The sequence below is a fragment of the Embiotoca jacksoni genome, unplaced genomic scaffold (assembly GCF_022577435.1).
Source record: "Embiotoca jacksoni isolate LCO1_2020_lvr unplaced genomic scaffold, fEmbJac1.0.p SCAF_43, whole genome shotgun sequence".
Classification (NCBI taxonomy): Eukaryota; Metazoa; Chordata; class Actinopteri; family Embiotocidae; genus Embiotoca; species Embiotoca jacksoni.
Window position 1 is genome coordinate 1,061,320 of NW_027185396.1, and position 13,567 is coordinate 1,074,886.

Below are 13,567 nucleotides of genomic sequence, written 5' to 3' on the forward strand. Positions count from 1 at the left end.
TGTGCCACACAGTTTTTGCTCAGCTTGTTTAGTGGATTTTTTTGCCCATTTGCAAGTTTGTCCATGAATATGTATGGCTGTATTTGAGAAGTTAACATTTTAGTAAAGAACAAGAAAAAGAAGTAAAATCATTCTCTTGTGGTTTTGAGCCAAGGGGCAGCTTCTGGAAGCTGGCCAATCACAACAGATGGGGCTTAAACCAGACAAAAGCTGAACTCGCAGTCTTTGTAAAGGCCTAGTAGAAGAAATTAAAAGAGTCCAAATATAAACCTGGAATATACCTGATATATCCCCTTTAAATTTGGTAAAATAAATATAAACAATAAAATCAGATAAAGTGAAAAGAAAAGTCATTTGTACCTGAATTTGATTGGTTCTTCATTGATTTTAATCTTCTGAGCCTTAAGAAGCTTGTAAACATTTTGCCAACATGCTGCGTGTTCTCTTTCCCGTGTCTTCAGGAGTTTTCCGCGAGGCGACCACCGACTTCACCGTGGATGCTCGTGCTCTCACGCAGAACGGAGGCGACCACATCAAAACTCTCATCAGCAACCCGTCCGGCAGCAGCACCGACGCGCTGATCACCGACCTCGGCGACGGAACCTACAGCGTAGAGTACACTCCCTACGAGGAGGGTGAGTTCAAATGTCTGAACGCGTGAGGTCCAAGTTTGAAGCTGTTCTTTACATTGTGTGCCTGTTTCAGGTCCGCACAACGTGGAGGTTTGCTACGACGGCTCTCCCGTGCCGAAGAGTCCGTTCCGTGTCGGCGTCACCGAAGGCTGCGACCCCGCTCGCGTTCGTGTGCACGGTCCCGGTCTGAAAGGTGGCATCACCAACAAGCCCAACAAGTTCACAGTGGAGACCCGGTAAACCAAAACAAAAAAAAACATTTTCAAGGTGCAAATGTCACTCGAGTGTTTTCCCGCTTGTGTTTTTAACGTCCATCTGTCTTCGCTCTGCAGAGGAGCGGGTACAGGCGGTCTCGGTCTGGCAATGGAGGGTCCGTCAGAGGCCAAAATGTCCTGCACTGATAACAAGGATGGCAGCTGCAGCGTGGAGTACATCCCATATGAGGCTGGAACATACAACCTCAACATCACCTACGGACGGCAGCCCATTGCAGGTACTGTCACAGTTCATATCATCATCCTGATGTTTAACATACTCTGTGTAGTTTTTATTAAGAGATTAAGTTTTAGTGCTGATTTCTTTTCATTATGTCATTAATTGCACATCAATACTGTGATTACGCAATTCAGGTTTTTAAGAAAGTAGATGAGAAAGCGCATGAAGTAGTGTGGAAGGAGAAAAGTGTTCCATTTGATAGAGTTCATAAATCTTTACTTTTTCAACTTGCTAAACTCACAAGAGCTTGTTTGTAATTTTTTCAAACTTTTTTTTCTCTTGTCTGAGCAGGAAGTCCATTCTCGGTGCCGGTCAGCGACACCGTGGACAGTACCAAGGTCAAGTGTCAGGGTCCGGGCCTGAGCAACAACGTCCGAGCCAACATCCCTCAGGCGTTCACGGTGGACGCCTCCAAAGCTGGCGTGGCCCCTCTGCAGGTCCGCGTACAGGGACCCAAAGGTGATGCATGTTTCTGATGCATATCTCTATTTACAATTAAAGTTTCCATTCAAGAAGAATTCAAACTCGTCGTTCTGTGTGTTCAGGTGTGGTGGAGCCTGTGGAAGTGGTGGATAACGGCGATCAGACTCACACAGTCAACTACGTCCCCACCAGAGAGGGACCCTATTCCATTAACGTACTGTACAATGATGAGGAGATCCCACGCAGGTAATCTTTAAAGAATAAATAAATAAAACACCTCAATAAACTCAGATTTCATATACAATCAACATCTACTAACATCGGAATATTTATTCGGCTCAATATTTGCCGACGAGGGCAACCCTACACATCTTCTTTAGTTTAGTTCTAACCTCCGTCTGATTTTCTGCCATCTGTTTTACTGTAAAAAAAAAAAAAGAAAATATTCTGGCTAAGAAGTTTTTTTTGTGCGTGTCCCCTGTCTCATGTACACAACAACAGTTTAGTGGTACTTTGTGAAAAATAAACACTTTTGTGTGGTCGTGTACAAGTTCCTCGGCTGCCAATTTCAACAGTTAGAAAATAGACCGATGTTGCCTCCCTTTCTGCTTCGTGGCCAAGAGGGTCCAATATTTTATAATAATTTTGTACATCTTCCATACTCCTCATGCACTGCATGTTTCCATATTTGTCACTGTGAAAACACTTGACAAATTGAGATTGTAATATGCAAATGAAGATGCAGCCCATTTATGATGGAGAAGAAAAATATAAACAGATAGACTCATGGTAATAATAGTTAGCTGAACAATAACGTGATTTTAGGGGGTCAGGTCTGTTTTACAGTTTGTTGTCCAGCCTTCCTGTAGTGTTTTTTTTGGCGTTTAATCAGTCGCTCCTCCCTCTCGCTCTGTCAGCCCCTACAAGGTGAAGGTGCTCCCCACCCACGATGCCAGCAAGGTGCGCGCCAGTGGACCGGGCCTCAACACCACCGGGGTGCCCGCCTCTCTGCCTGTCGAGTTCACTATTGATGCTAAAGATGCAGGCGAAGGACTGCTGGCAGTGCAGATCACTGTGAGTGCTCACATTTAACACCTTCAATAATGAACTCATTATTTAGCCAACAGTTTTATAACTTTGGTAACCTCGCCCCCTTTTTTTTGACAGGACCCAGAGGGGAAGCCTAAGAAGGCCAACATCCGGGACAACCATGACGGCACCTACCTGGTGTCTTATGTGCCGGACATGACGGGCAGATACACCATCCTCATTAAGTACGGAGGGGACGAGATCCCTTACTCGCCCTACCGTATCCGGGCTCTGCCCACCGGAGACGCCAGCAAGTGCACCGTCACAGGTACGCACACGGCAGTTAGATGGTCCGCATGTTTTTATAGAGATGAACTCGAGTCTTACTCGTACATTTTGTTTTAACCTGGAAGAAATAATAGTACCCTGACGCTTATATAATTACTTTGACTCTAAATCCATTCTCTGCTCTCTATATACCGTTTGAAAAAAGTGTTATTCCGCGTGATAATAATGTTTACTGATATACACAATGTAACCTGATTTTTCCGGAGCCAGGTCAGATTTCAGAATTTTATCTCCCCACAAATCTAAAAGTTGTTCCAAGAGGGAAGGCTTACCGGAAGGTCCTTATTCTTGATAGCAAATGCAAATGAGCTGCTGGTTGTCCCTGAAAAGAACAAAAAAGTAAAGTAAAACATTTCTGCTTCATCTGATTTTCAGCCATTTTTACTGTATAAAGGTTGAGTTTGAAGAACTGTATTTGGAAATGCAGGTGCACTCGTTTGTTCTGTATAAAACAACTTGGTTGTTGTTTTTTTTGTGCACAGTTTTTATTGAGATGAAACCTTTGAGATTTGAGATTTTGAATTTTAGGTGCTGGTGGAAACGTTTTGTTTACTTTTGGATTGAGCCAGGCCAGATGTTTATTTCCTTCCATTTAAGAGTCTTCATGCTAAGCTGAAGACATAAATGAAGAAGAATATTTCGTATTTTTAAAAAAATGCAACTATTACTTTGAAATGTATTCCTTCCTTTTTTAATTATAAATCGTTTTTGAGAATTATCAGCCATTTAAGATTTCATCTCAGCGAACCTGCTGCTCGTATCTCATATTTATTTTCCTGAGCAGTTGTATGTTGTGTTCCTCACGCTGTGCTCCTCAGTTACACTGCCCCCCCCCCTCACCCAAGCCCCCGCTGCATACACACACATACACATACACGTGCACACATACACGCGCACACCAGCACCACCACCACCCCTCTCCTCCCTGCTTCACACTACTCCATCACTGTTTTTGTCCAAGTGTTCGGAGCACAGTTATTGCCACCCCCACCCCTCCATCCCTCCCCACCCACACAGCTCCACCTGACTGTCTTTTATTTGTCACTTTTTGTTTTTCTCGCTCCCCCCGCTTCTCACCATTCCTTTTATCAGTCTCAATCGGCGGTCACGGTTTAGGTAAGCCTACTTCGTAACGTGGACGACCTGCTCTACTTGTTCTTTCTTCTGTCAGCATGGAGGATAGTGGTGCCAGCTTTCAACAGGATGCTTCTTGTTTTCTACACTTCTCTCTCCGTACCTTTTCTCCCCTTTCCAATCTCATTCTCCACTTCATCTGATAACGTCGTGCCTCAGTTTCCCCTTTCGTGTATTTTACTGGTCAGACTAATAGACTAACGGAGTAGGTGCAGGATGGCATGGTGGAATGGCACTTTGGCTTATCTAGCTTTCGGTTCTACATGGAACTTGTATGATAATAACATGACTCGTTGGTAACAACAGACAGTAGCTGGAAATAACACGACTAGATCTCATCAGACTTTAACTTGGTGTCCTGGTTGTTGAATGTGCATGCTGGATGTTGTGTGTGTGCGTCTGTTTGTGTCTCTATAAGAAACGGTTGTAAATCACATCTTATCATCTCTACTTTAAGGCGCTGGTGTCGGACCGACTATCCAAATTGGCGAACAGACTGTCATCACGGTGGACGCCAAGGCTGCAGGAAAAGGCAAGGTGACGTGCAGCGTGTGCACGCCAGAGGGGGCGGAGCTCGATGTGGACGTCGTCGAGAACGAGGACGGCACGTTCGACATCTTCTACACGGCGCCGCAGCCGGGCGAGTATGTGATCTGCGTCCGGTTTGGAGGGGAGCACATCCCAAACAGTCCCTTCCAAGTCACGGTGAGTGATGTCATTTTAACCTTTAATTATACAGAGCAGTTTGACTAAGCATACTTTTTTTTTTTTTTTTTTTTTTTTACTCAAACATCAGTGTAGTGAAACAAGAACAGACGGAAAAACTGATAAAAAGGATGCAGAAACAGAACAACTATTAAAAAAAAAAAAAAAAGTCTTGAAGTTGGAGAGGTCAACAGGGTTCCTGTGTGTCAGGGAATTAATGGTATATCAGGGAATTTTAACTGTTTTCCAGACAGGAAAAGTCAGTCATTTTTTGGGCCAAGTCGTCTATCGTCTAGTCGACTATCAGGGAAAATTTTGGGGCGTGTTTAAATTTGAATTGCTGTTGATCAAAAAGTAGTTTTATCCTCTTTCTCTTTGTCAACAAGTGGAGATCACTAAATACATTTTATTGTACCTGCTTAGGAAGGCAAAGATGCAGGAAAATGTGGATTTCAAGAGCTTTGGTTACAAAATAGTGATTTTAAAGAGTGGGCAATTTATTTAAAAAAATGATAGAAAAACTAAATGCAAGTTTGAAAACTACTATAAATCTATCAAATATGGGAGGGAAGCATGCTGGCTTCTTAACGTTCTCATTTGGAAAAATTTTTGCATGTTGCAAGTTCATTATTGGTCATTAAATATCAGGTTTTTTTTAGTTAGAGAAAAGTCAGTTTGACAGTCTGACTTGGAGTGGAAATCCTGGGTCAAAGTGTTTTGATTCTTGCAGACTATTTCATAAGACTACTGCAGCTATAAACAAAGGCACTTTGATTTATAGAAGGCAATGTTTAGTGTTATAATTGTGGTAAATGGGATGTAGGGGGCTCACTGTGTGTGATCTCGTCCAGATTTACTGTAAGACCACACAGAGTGGACATGCTGTAATCTGCATCTCTATAAAGATGTTTTTAGCATTATTGTTTTACTGCCATAAGTACTAAATTAAAAAGTACAGTTTGAAGGGCATTAAAGGAAGGTTTTAAATTCTCAATTTGTCTTTTATAAAGACTTATTTTACACACTAACACAAAATATACTTTTTTTTCTTTCTTTTCTTTTTTTTACACTGATGATGAACAGAAAAGTGTTTTTTTTTTTTTTTTTTTAAGTGTTTTGGATCAAATCCAAAGCAAGTCTTGCATCTCAAGTCAGGTTCGCTCTGTTCTGGGAAGTATCACAGACTTTTGATAGAAAGTCTTTCTTATTGCCTCAACCTAACTAAACAACTCCTGACTAGAGCAGCTGAGATGTCCCTATGATTCACTCTACAACCAGACTGATGTCGACTTAGGTTCCAGAGCTTTTACAAATAATACCTTCAAGTGAGTATTGACCGGCGATTCCAGGGTTTTCAACAGGCGTGGACCAAAGACTGTCGCCGTTTCTTCCTACACAGGCTCCGTGAATCTGGTCCTGATGACACCACGCATGTTCACATTATTATTACTATTCCCCTGCAATCCCTTATCATCTTTTTTACCCTCTAAATCCCCTATACCCCCTCCTCACCACCTCCCATCCCTCTCAGGCGCTGGAAGGAGCTCCATCAGACCAGCTCATGCAGCAGAACCAAATGCCCCAGTACTACGCTCAACAGCCCTGGGTACCTAAAACCTCCAGCCTCTCTCATCCTTCTCAGCTGCGCTGTTGTTCAACGTCCTCTCTCCCTCTCTTCTTCCCCCTCCCTCCCCCCACACCCTCCATGTCCTCCTCCTTTTCTCTAATCTTCATCATCACAAACAGCCTCCCTTCATCACCCTGCATCAGTCTCTGGTTACAGGTGTTTCATCTTTGAGGGGGCTTTTTTTCCCTCTCTTCACCTCCTCCATGTCACAAACAGGATTCTTTAAACACATGGAGGGTGAACAGAGCTGCACAGAAACAGGAAGGCGCATTCAAACATCCAAAACATGCAGAGTCCGTTTTCATTCAGTAACACAGTCAATATTTATTTTGCAGTTTAGGAATTAAATATTATATTAGTCATTATAAAATTATTTGTGCAACCAGACTGTTTAGCTTCATGTCAAACTCTGAGGCTGTGTTCCACATGTTGTACTTCTGTACTAACACTCACTGTTTCGAGTGCATCAGTGTGTTCACACTGTCAGTCCAGAAACATGCAGTTCACTACAAGTACCAGGATGATGCACTCAAAACGCTCCAAAAAAATGAAGTGTGAAACGCTGGACACTTTCCACCCCAGACGGTCGCCATCTTGGTTACGTAGAGGCAGGGGCGTGGCCACTTATGTGAAATATTTTCAAAATAAAACGTCTGAACAAGCTGCAGCTGTTCCTGAACACAGTGTTTCTTTTCCACTGCTGCTGCTGGACAGAAGAATCAGTGTGTTCATTGAGTGTGTTAAACAGAGGACACAAAAACATGCTGATTTCTGGGTAAAATAATAAAAGCTGCAGATATTTTGGAGGGTGATGTGTTCACATGATGAGGTCATTTCCTCTCAGTGCAGAAAGGCAGCGTGTGATTTGAAATAAAACTACTGTCTAAATTCCTACAATACACAACTGAGAGTCCTAACATGGAAGAACAGTATTTGTTAGTGTACTAAGAGAAGTATGTCATTTGAAACACAGCATGAGAGATAAAAGCAGCCATTTTGAGAATCACCAATGTGGCCATGCCGCTCCACATTTATCAAAATGGCTTTTTGTGCTTCCTCATCCTCCCTCAACCTACTGGTGTTGTTGTCCTCATCTCATTCTCTCTCTCTCGCAGTGTGTGTCGGTGACATCACCCTGACCATGATCACCATTGTCACCTCCATTGTCATGTCATCTCATGATTGTGTCATCCTGTTGTTCTCTGTCGGTGTTTGGAAGCTTCACCGCTCTGTCCTGCACTGTGTTTGATTGTGACGTGCTGTTGCTGTAACCACACGCATCACCGCAAACCTCCTCACAGTCTGTCCTCTGTCTCCCAGGCAACAGACAGACCAATGGGAATGAATGGTCTGGATGTGGCAGGACTGCGACCTTTTGACCTCGTCATCCCATTCACCATCCAGAAGGGAGAGATAACGGGTAACATAATAAAGTCTGCTCACATTGAACCTCAGTCCTTGTGGATGTCTTCGGTGGTGCCTGTGTGTCACAGTATGTTTCTGTCCTGAAGGGGAGGTCCGAATGCCGTCAGGCAAAGTGGCCAAGCCTGACATCACCGACAACAAGGACGGCACCGTCACCGTCAAGTACGCTCCCACAGAGGCCGGTCTGCACGAGATGGACATCAAATACGACGGCATCCACATCCCAGGTACTTCACTTTGAAGTGTTTGCAGAAGAAATTTGTTACCACTAGAAGGTTAAAAAAAAAAAAATAGTGGTTAATGGCAACACAAATCACAGTTCTCTCATCCTCTGTCTTCTTTTTTTTGTCCATTTGCAGGAAGTCCCTTACAGTTCTTCGTGGACTACATGAACAGCGGTAACGTCAGCGCCTACGGACCCGGCCTCATCCACGGGACCGTCAACAAGCCGGCTGTCTTTACCGTGAACACCAAAGATGCTGGAGAGGGTATGCAGTCATATGTATCTACGTACACGTAGAAACCATGAAGATTAATTATCTATAACTTGGGAGAGAAACCTAATCACCAACAACACTGTCTGTGTTCATGTCTTGTCCTCGTGTAGGCGGCCTGTCTCTGGCCATCGAGGGTCCATCCAAGGCAGACATCAGCTGCGTGGACAACCAGGATGGGACCTGCACTGTGTCCTATCTGCCGGTCCTGCCAGGAGACTACAGCATCCTGGTCAAATATAATGACAAGCACATCCCTGGCAGCCCCTACTCTGCTCGGATTACTGGTAATCATCTACTCTCCAATCCTCAATTAACTGGGATTATGAAGGCCACCGTCGAACGTCATCACATTGCAGAAACTTTCACGTTGGCCTGGATGTTTTTGTAACATCCATCCATTTTCCCCCGGTTTATACGGAGTCTGGTTGCCGTGGCAGCAGGCTAACAAGGCAGTCCAGACTTCTGTTGTGGAAAAGCTGCTTGGTCCTTTGGCTCTGAAAGAAAAATGCAAATACCTGCTGTCGTCGCAAAAGAAATATATTTATGTTGCGGCATAGGAGACAATATTTCCTCAATGCAGTCTCAAAGAATTCAGGTCGAGCATTTTTATACTGAACAGAGACTTCACGGCATCGTTTCCATCGGTCGGATATACAGAGCACATCGTTTTCCGAAACCACGTAGAGATCATTATGAAACAGAAATCCCAGTAAGCAACTGGATCATATGCGTTGTCAGGAATTTACGACCTTTAACATTGCTGCTGGATGAAGCTTTAAAATCCACATAAAAGGAGACCGTCTGACTCCAAACACAGCAACCCATCACTTAAGACAGAAAACAAGTGATTATGAATCGGTAGTTAACAGGAATAATGATAACCATACGTTTATTACATGCCTCCCTCTTCCATGTCCTCCTGGGAGATCCTGAGACATTCCCGGGCCAGATGGCATGTATCATCTCTCCTGCGTGTTCTGGGTCTATCCTGCGGTCTCTTAATAATTGAACATGCCTGGCAAACATCCTGATCAGACCCAAACTGCTTCCACTGGCTCCTTTTTTAAAGAGAAACAGCAGCGGCTTTCCTACTAAAACTAATTCTGGCCTCTTCATTCCCGCTTCATTCCCTTGGCCACCAGCCACAGCTCTTCACAATAGTGAAAGAGCCACTAGCCACAGCTCTTTCACTATTGTGAAGTGTTCCACGTGTTCTTGTGAAGAGCTGTGGCTAGTGGCCAAGGGAATGAAGAACCAGAATTAGAATCAGAGTTTGAAACGTGCATTTCACTGGTCAATCAAAAGTCTCCCTCTTCGCTAAAGCCGGGATCCTCAGTCATGAACAAGATCCTGAGCGGTAAAACTTCTTCAGTTGGTGTAACAACTTCCTCCCGACTCGGAGAGAGTAATCTACCATTTTCCTCAAAGGTGTCGACTTTCATCCCGGCAGCAGCCTCGCTCTGCTGCAGACACCAGAACTGTCGGAACCGAATCATCTTTCTGAGATTCCCGTTTTAGGCGGCCTAATTGTTTTCCAAATATTGTTATCATCTGATTTAAAAACAATCAATTTACATGTTAAAAGATGACAAAGAGTTTGGAACCCGCTGCCGTATCCTACCGTCTCTCCTCTGACCGTCACTGCTTCGTCTCCAGGTGACGACTCCATGAGGATGTCCCATCTGAAGGTGGGCTCCGCTGCAGACATCCCGCTGGACATCGGAGAGCTGGACCTCAGCCAGCTGGCCGCCTCCCTCACCACGCCGTCGGGCCGCGAGGATCCCTGTCTGCTGAAGTTGCTGCGTAACGGACACGTCGGTGAGTGTTCGTCCGACGCCGGCGAGGAGAAATCGACAGAAATGATTTTCTTACACTAACTCTCCCCCTCCTACTTTTTTCCGCCCGTGTGTTCTGTCACAGGCATCTCGTTTGTTCCGAAGGAGATCGGAGAGCATCTTGTGAACATCAAGAAGAATGGCCGTCATATTCCCAGCAGCCCCATTTCTGTAATGATCAACCAATCAGAGATCGGCGACGCCAGCCGCGTGCATGTGAGTGGGCCGGGCCTGAGTGAGGCCAGGACTTTTGAGCCTGCAGAGTTCTTCATTGACACCCGTGAAGCAGGTACACGCTTGATAAAACTATTTACACCATGTAAGAAAACAAGTTTTTTTGTTTTGTTTCCCCATTCAGATTTCATGTTTATTACCACTCTTTTTTTTCCATACAGGCTATGGCGGCCTGAGTCTGTCCATCGAGGGACCCAGTAAAGTGGATATCAACACGGAGGACCAGGAGGACGGCACCTGCAAGATCACCTACTTCCCCACTGAACCAGGAAATTACATCATCAACGTCAAATTTGCTGACCAACATGTGCCAGGTACTTCCCACGAAACAGTCAGGGATTACAGACCAGAGATGTTTTATAACCCCTAACCTGATTGGATTGTGTGTGTGTGTGTGTGTGTGTGCGCACAGGGAGTGCGTTCACGGTGAAGGTGACCGGGGAGGGCCGAATGAAGGAGAGCATCACCAGGAAGAGGAGAGCCGCATCAGTCGCCAACGTCGGCAGCCAGTGCGACCTCAGCCTCAAGATCCCAGGTAACATAAAATAATGACATCCCTCTGTGGTCACTGCAACTTTATCCGCTGTTAGAATACTTTGGAAGCTAAAATAAGGAGCAGGGGACACTTTTTTTTCTTTTTTTTTTAATTTCTAAAGACGATCGGTATGAGGAGGTTTTGGAAATCCTCCCTCTGTCATGAAGGTTGTAGCTCAGCTTTTCCAATGTCAAGGGATGTTTTTGGACTTGGTTGGACACCTTTGGACAGATTAAGAACACTGGATCTGATGTTGGCTCGATCTCAGTTGAATGTAATTATATCAGACTGGTGGTGTATGAGTGTGTTTTTTCTTCTTGAAGTTCTGAAATTCTATGTTGATAAATTATAAAAAAAAAAAAGAAAAAAGGGTCATTTTGTTACTGAAAAGTAAATCCAGTAATATACACTAAAAGGGGCCTTTCTGCATTATATCTTTGTAATTCTTATACTTAGGTAAATTTCTAATAAATGTTTACTCATATGTAAATATTCTTGCTTAAATCAGACTACTTAATTTTTGATGGAATTTAACTGCGGTGAAAAGACTTGTAAAAATAGTTTTGAAAATCCTGCTGTTTGGTGTCTGATGTTAGCAAATCTGAGCGGAGCATTGCTGTGGTGACAGTTTAATACAACTGCCTGTAGATCACCTTTAAAAGTAGAGAGATTCTTCATGTGTGTGTGTGTGTCTGCCTGTGTGTCTCTTCAGAGATCAGCATAGCGGACATGACGGCTCAGGTGACCAGCCCGTCCGGCCAGGTGCACAAGGCTGACATCATGGAGGGAGAGAACAACACCTACTGCATCCGCTTCGTCCCCACTGAGACGGGGGTGCACACAGTGTGTGTGAAGTACAACGGCATGCATGTGCCCGGCAGCCCGTTCCAGTTCACCGTGGGCCCCCTGGGAGAGGGAGGGGCTCACAAGGTTCGAGCTGGAGGGCCGGGCCTGGAGAGAGCAGAGGCTGGAGTGCCAGGTCGGTGTGGTGTTTTTTGCTTCTGTGTGTGTGTGTGTGTGTGTGTGTGTGTGTGTGTGTGTGTGTGTCTGTGTGTGTGATTTCGCTTCTTTGTGTGTGTGATTTTGCGTGTGCGTGCACTGCAGTATGATGTTTTACACCGTGTGGACACCTGACTGTCGTGGCTTCTGTGCCTTGTGTAGCCGAGTTCAGTATCTGGACGAGGGAGGCTGGAGCTGGAGGCCTCAGTATCGCCGTGGAGGGGCCGAGCAAGGCTGAGATCACCTTCGAAGACCGCAAGGACGGCTCCAGTGGAGTGTCCTACGTCGTGCAGGAGCCCGGTGAGAGGAGCGACGAGAGAACTGAGCATGCAGCATTCAACACCTTTCTCTTGTTCAGTGTTGTTGTTTTTTTTTTTGTTTCGCTCCGCTTAACATAGCTTCTCGCTCGTCCTTTTTTTGTCATGAACGTTTTGTGAATTTTTCTCCCCCGGTAGGCGACTATGAGGTGTCGATCCGCTTCAATGAGGAGCACATCCCCGACAGCCCCTTCATCGTCCCGGTGGCCTCGCCCTCAGACGACGCCCGCCGCCTCACTGTTGCCAGTCTTCAGGTGAGGCTCTGAGACACACACACATCCGTGTGCGCACACGCCAGGCCGCAGTACACTGCCCGCAATGCAGCAGCAGCAGCAGCTCGTAGTTTCCCTTTTTGTACTTTATCAGATTGAAAGAAACCAGGTTTCTCTTGCAAAACGGTATTTCAACTTCAGGTTTTATGATTTTACATAAAACGCAAATATGATCAGCTTACGAGGGAGTAAATGCAGACAGTTTAAAAAAGTGCAATGTTTTTTTTTAAAAAGCAGAATAAGTTGAATAAGATTGGAGCTTAGAGGTGCAGGCGTAGGATCGGCTGCTGCTGTGTTGTTGGGGAGTGAAAGGGCTTCTGGGATACTGAAGGACTGTGTGTGTTTCTCGTGCCTCATTCTAAAGGCTCCCAACAGCCTCCCTTCCTGAGAGTGTTACGGGGCGCTAAAGGGTTAAAGAGGTCTGACATGGGCTGGTTTTCCTCTCTGTCTCTTCTCGCACTCACACAAATCACATACAACAGTATGAAAGAAAAAGTCGGTGAGATGTCAAACTTTTCTAGTGGAAATGCGCTGACTTTCATTTGTTAATATGCATCTTCGGCTGCATGCACATGATAGACACACTCCCAAACTGCACAACTGGCACACTGGCTCCTTCTCACTAAGCACACCACTGTGTCTTTCTCTCCAGCTTCTCTTTAACAACCTGCTCTCTGCCTTCTCACTGCACAGCCCTCCTCTTTAGCCTTGTTAGCGACCTCCAGGTAAGCTGTATGAATATGACGCTGTGAAGGTAATTTGCTGAGGAGGAACACTGGACAGCTGTTTGTCTGGGGGTGCAGTTGTTTGAGTGTGTGAGTGTGTGTTGTCGAGCAGGAGTCGGGTTTGAAGGTGAACCAGCCGGCGTCGTTCGCCGTCAGCCTCAACGGGGCGAAGGGGGTGATCGATGCGAAGGTCCACAGCCCGTCTGGAGCGCTGGAGGAGTGCTGCGTCACGGAGATCGACCAAGGTAACCGAAGGGAGACTCACCTGCACACCTCCAGACCTCGCCCACTCGACTCAAGCCACGTTTTGGGGATTTTCATGAGCCTTAGCGTCC

General features: G+C 45.3%; 1 protein-coding gene across 4 annotated transcripts in view; it reads left to right on the forward strand.

The window, feature by feature from the left end:
• Positions 1–13,567, forward strand: part of flna (filamin A, alpha (actin binding protein 280)) — a 55,247-nt gene that overhangs the window by 38,681 nt on the left and 2,999 nt on the right. Inside the window, exons 24-45 of one of the 4 annotated variants that reach the window (XM_069169237.1) lie at positions 462–635; positions 706–868; positions 965–1,125; positions 1,419–1,586; positions 1,673–1,796; positions 2,468–2,624; positions 2,718–2,907; positions 4,020–4,043; positions 4,519–4,766; positions 6,298–6,372; positions 7,714–7,813; positions 7,905–8,045; positions 8,178–8,306; positions 8,426–8,599; positions 9,972–10,133; positions 10,236–10,439; positions 10,546–10,698; positions 10,797–10,919; positions 11,632–11,898; positions 12,081–12,218; positions 12,374–12,489; positions 13,345–13,477. In XM_069169237.1, the coding sequence (XP_069025338.1) occupies positions 462–635; positions 706–868; positions 965–1,125; positions 1,419–1,586; positions 1,673–1,796; positions 2,468–2,624; positions 2,718–2,907; positions 4,020–4,043; positions 4,519–4,766; positions 6,298–6,372; positions 7,714–7,813; positions 7,905–8,045; positions 8,178–8,306; positions 8,426–8,599; positions 9,972–10,133; positions 10,236–10,439; positions 10,546–10,698; positions 10,797–10,919; positions 11,632–11,898; positions 12,081–12,218; positions 12,374–12,489; positions 13,345–13,477 (3,324 nt within the window). The remainder of the gene's footprint in view (positions 1–461; positions 636–705; positions 869–964; positions 1,126–1,418; positions 1,587–1,672; positions 1,797–2,467; positions 2,625–2,717; positions 2,908–4,019; positions 4,044–4,518; positions 4,767–6,297; positions 6,373–7,713; positions 7,814–7,904; positions 8,046–8,177; positions 8,307–8,425; positions 8,600–9,971; positions 10,134–10,235; positions 10,440–10,545; positions 10,699–10,796; positions 10,920–11,631; positions 11,899–12,080; positions 12,219–12,373; positions 12,490–13,344; positions 13,478–13,567) is intronic. The other 3 variants (XM_069169239.1, XM_069169238.1, XM_069169240.1) reach the window with 3 other exon arrangements.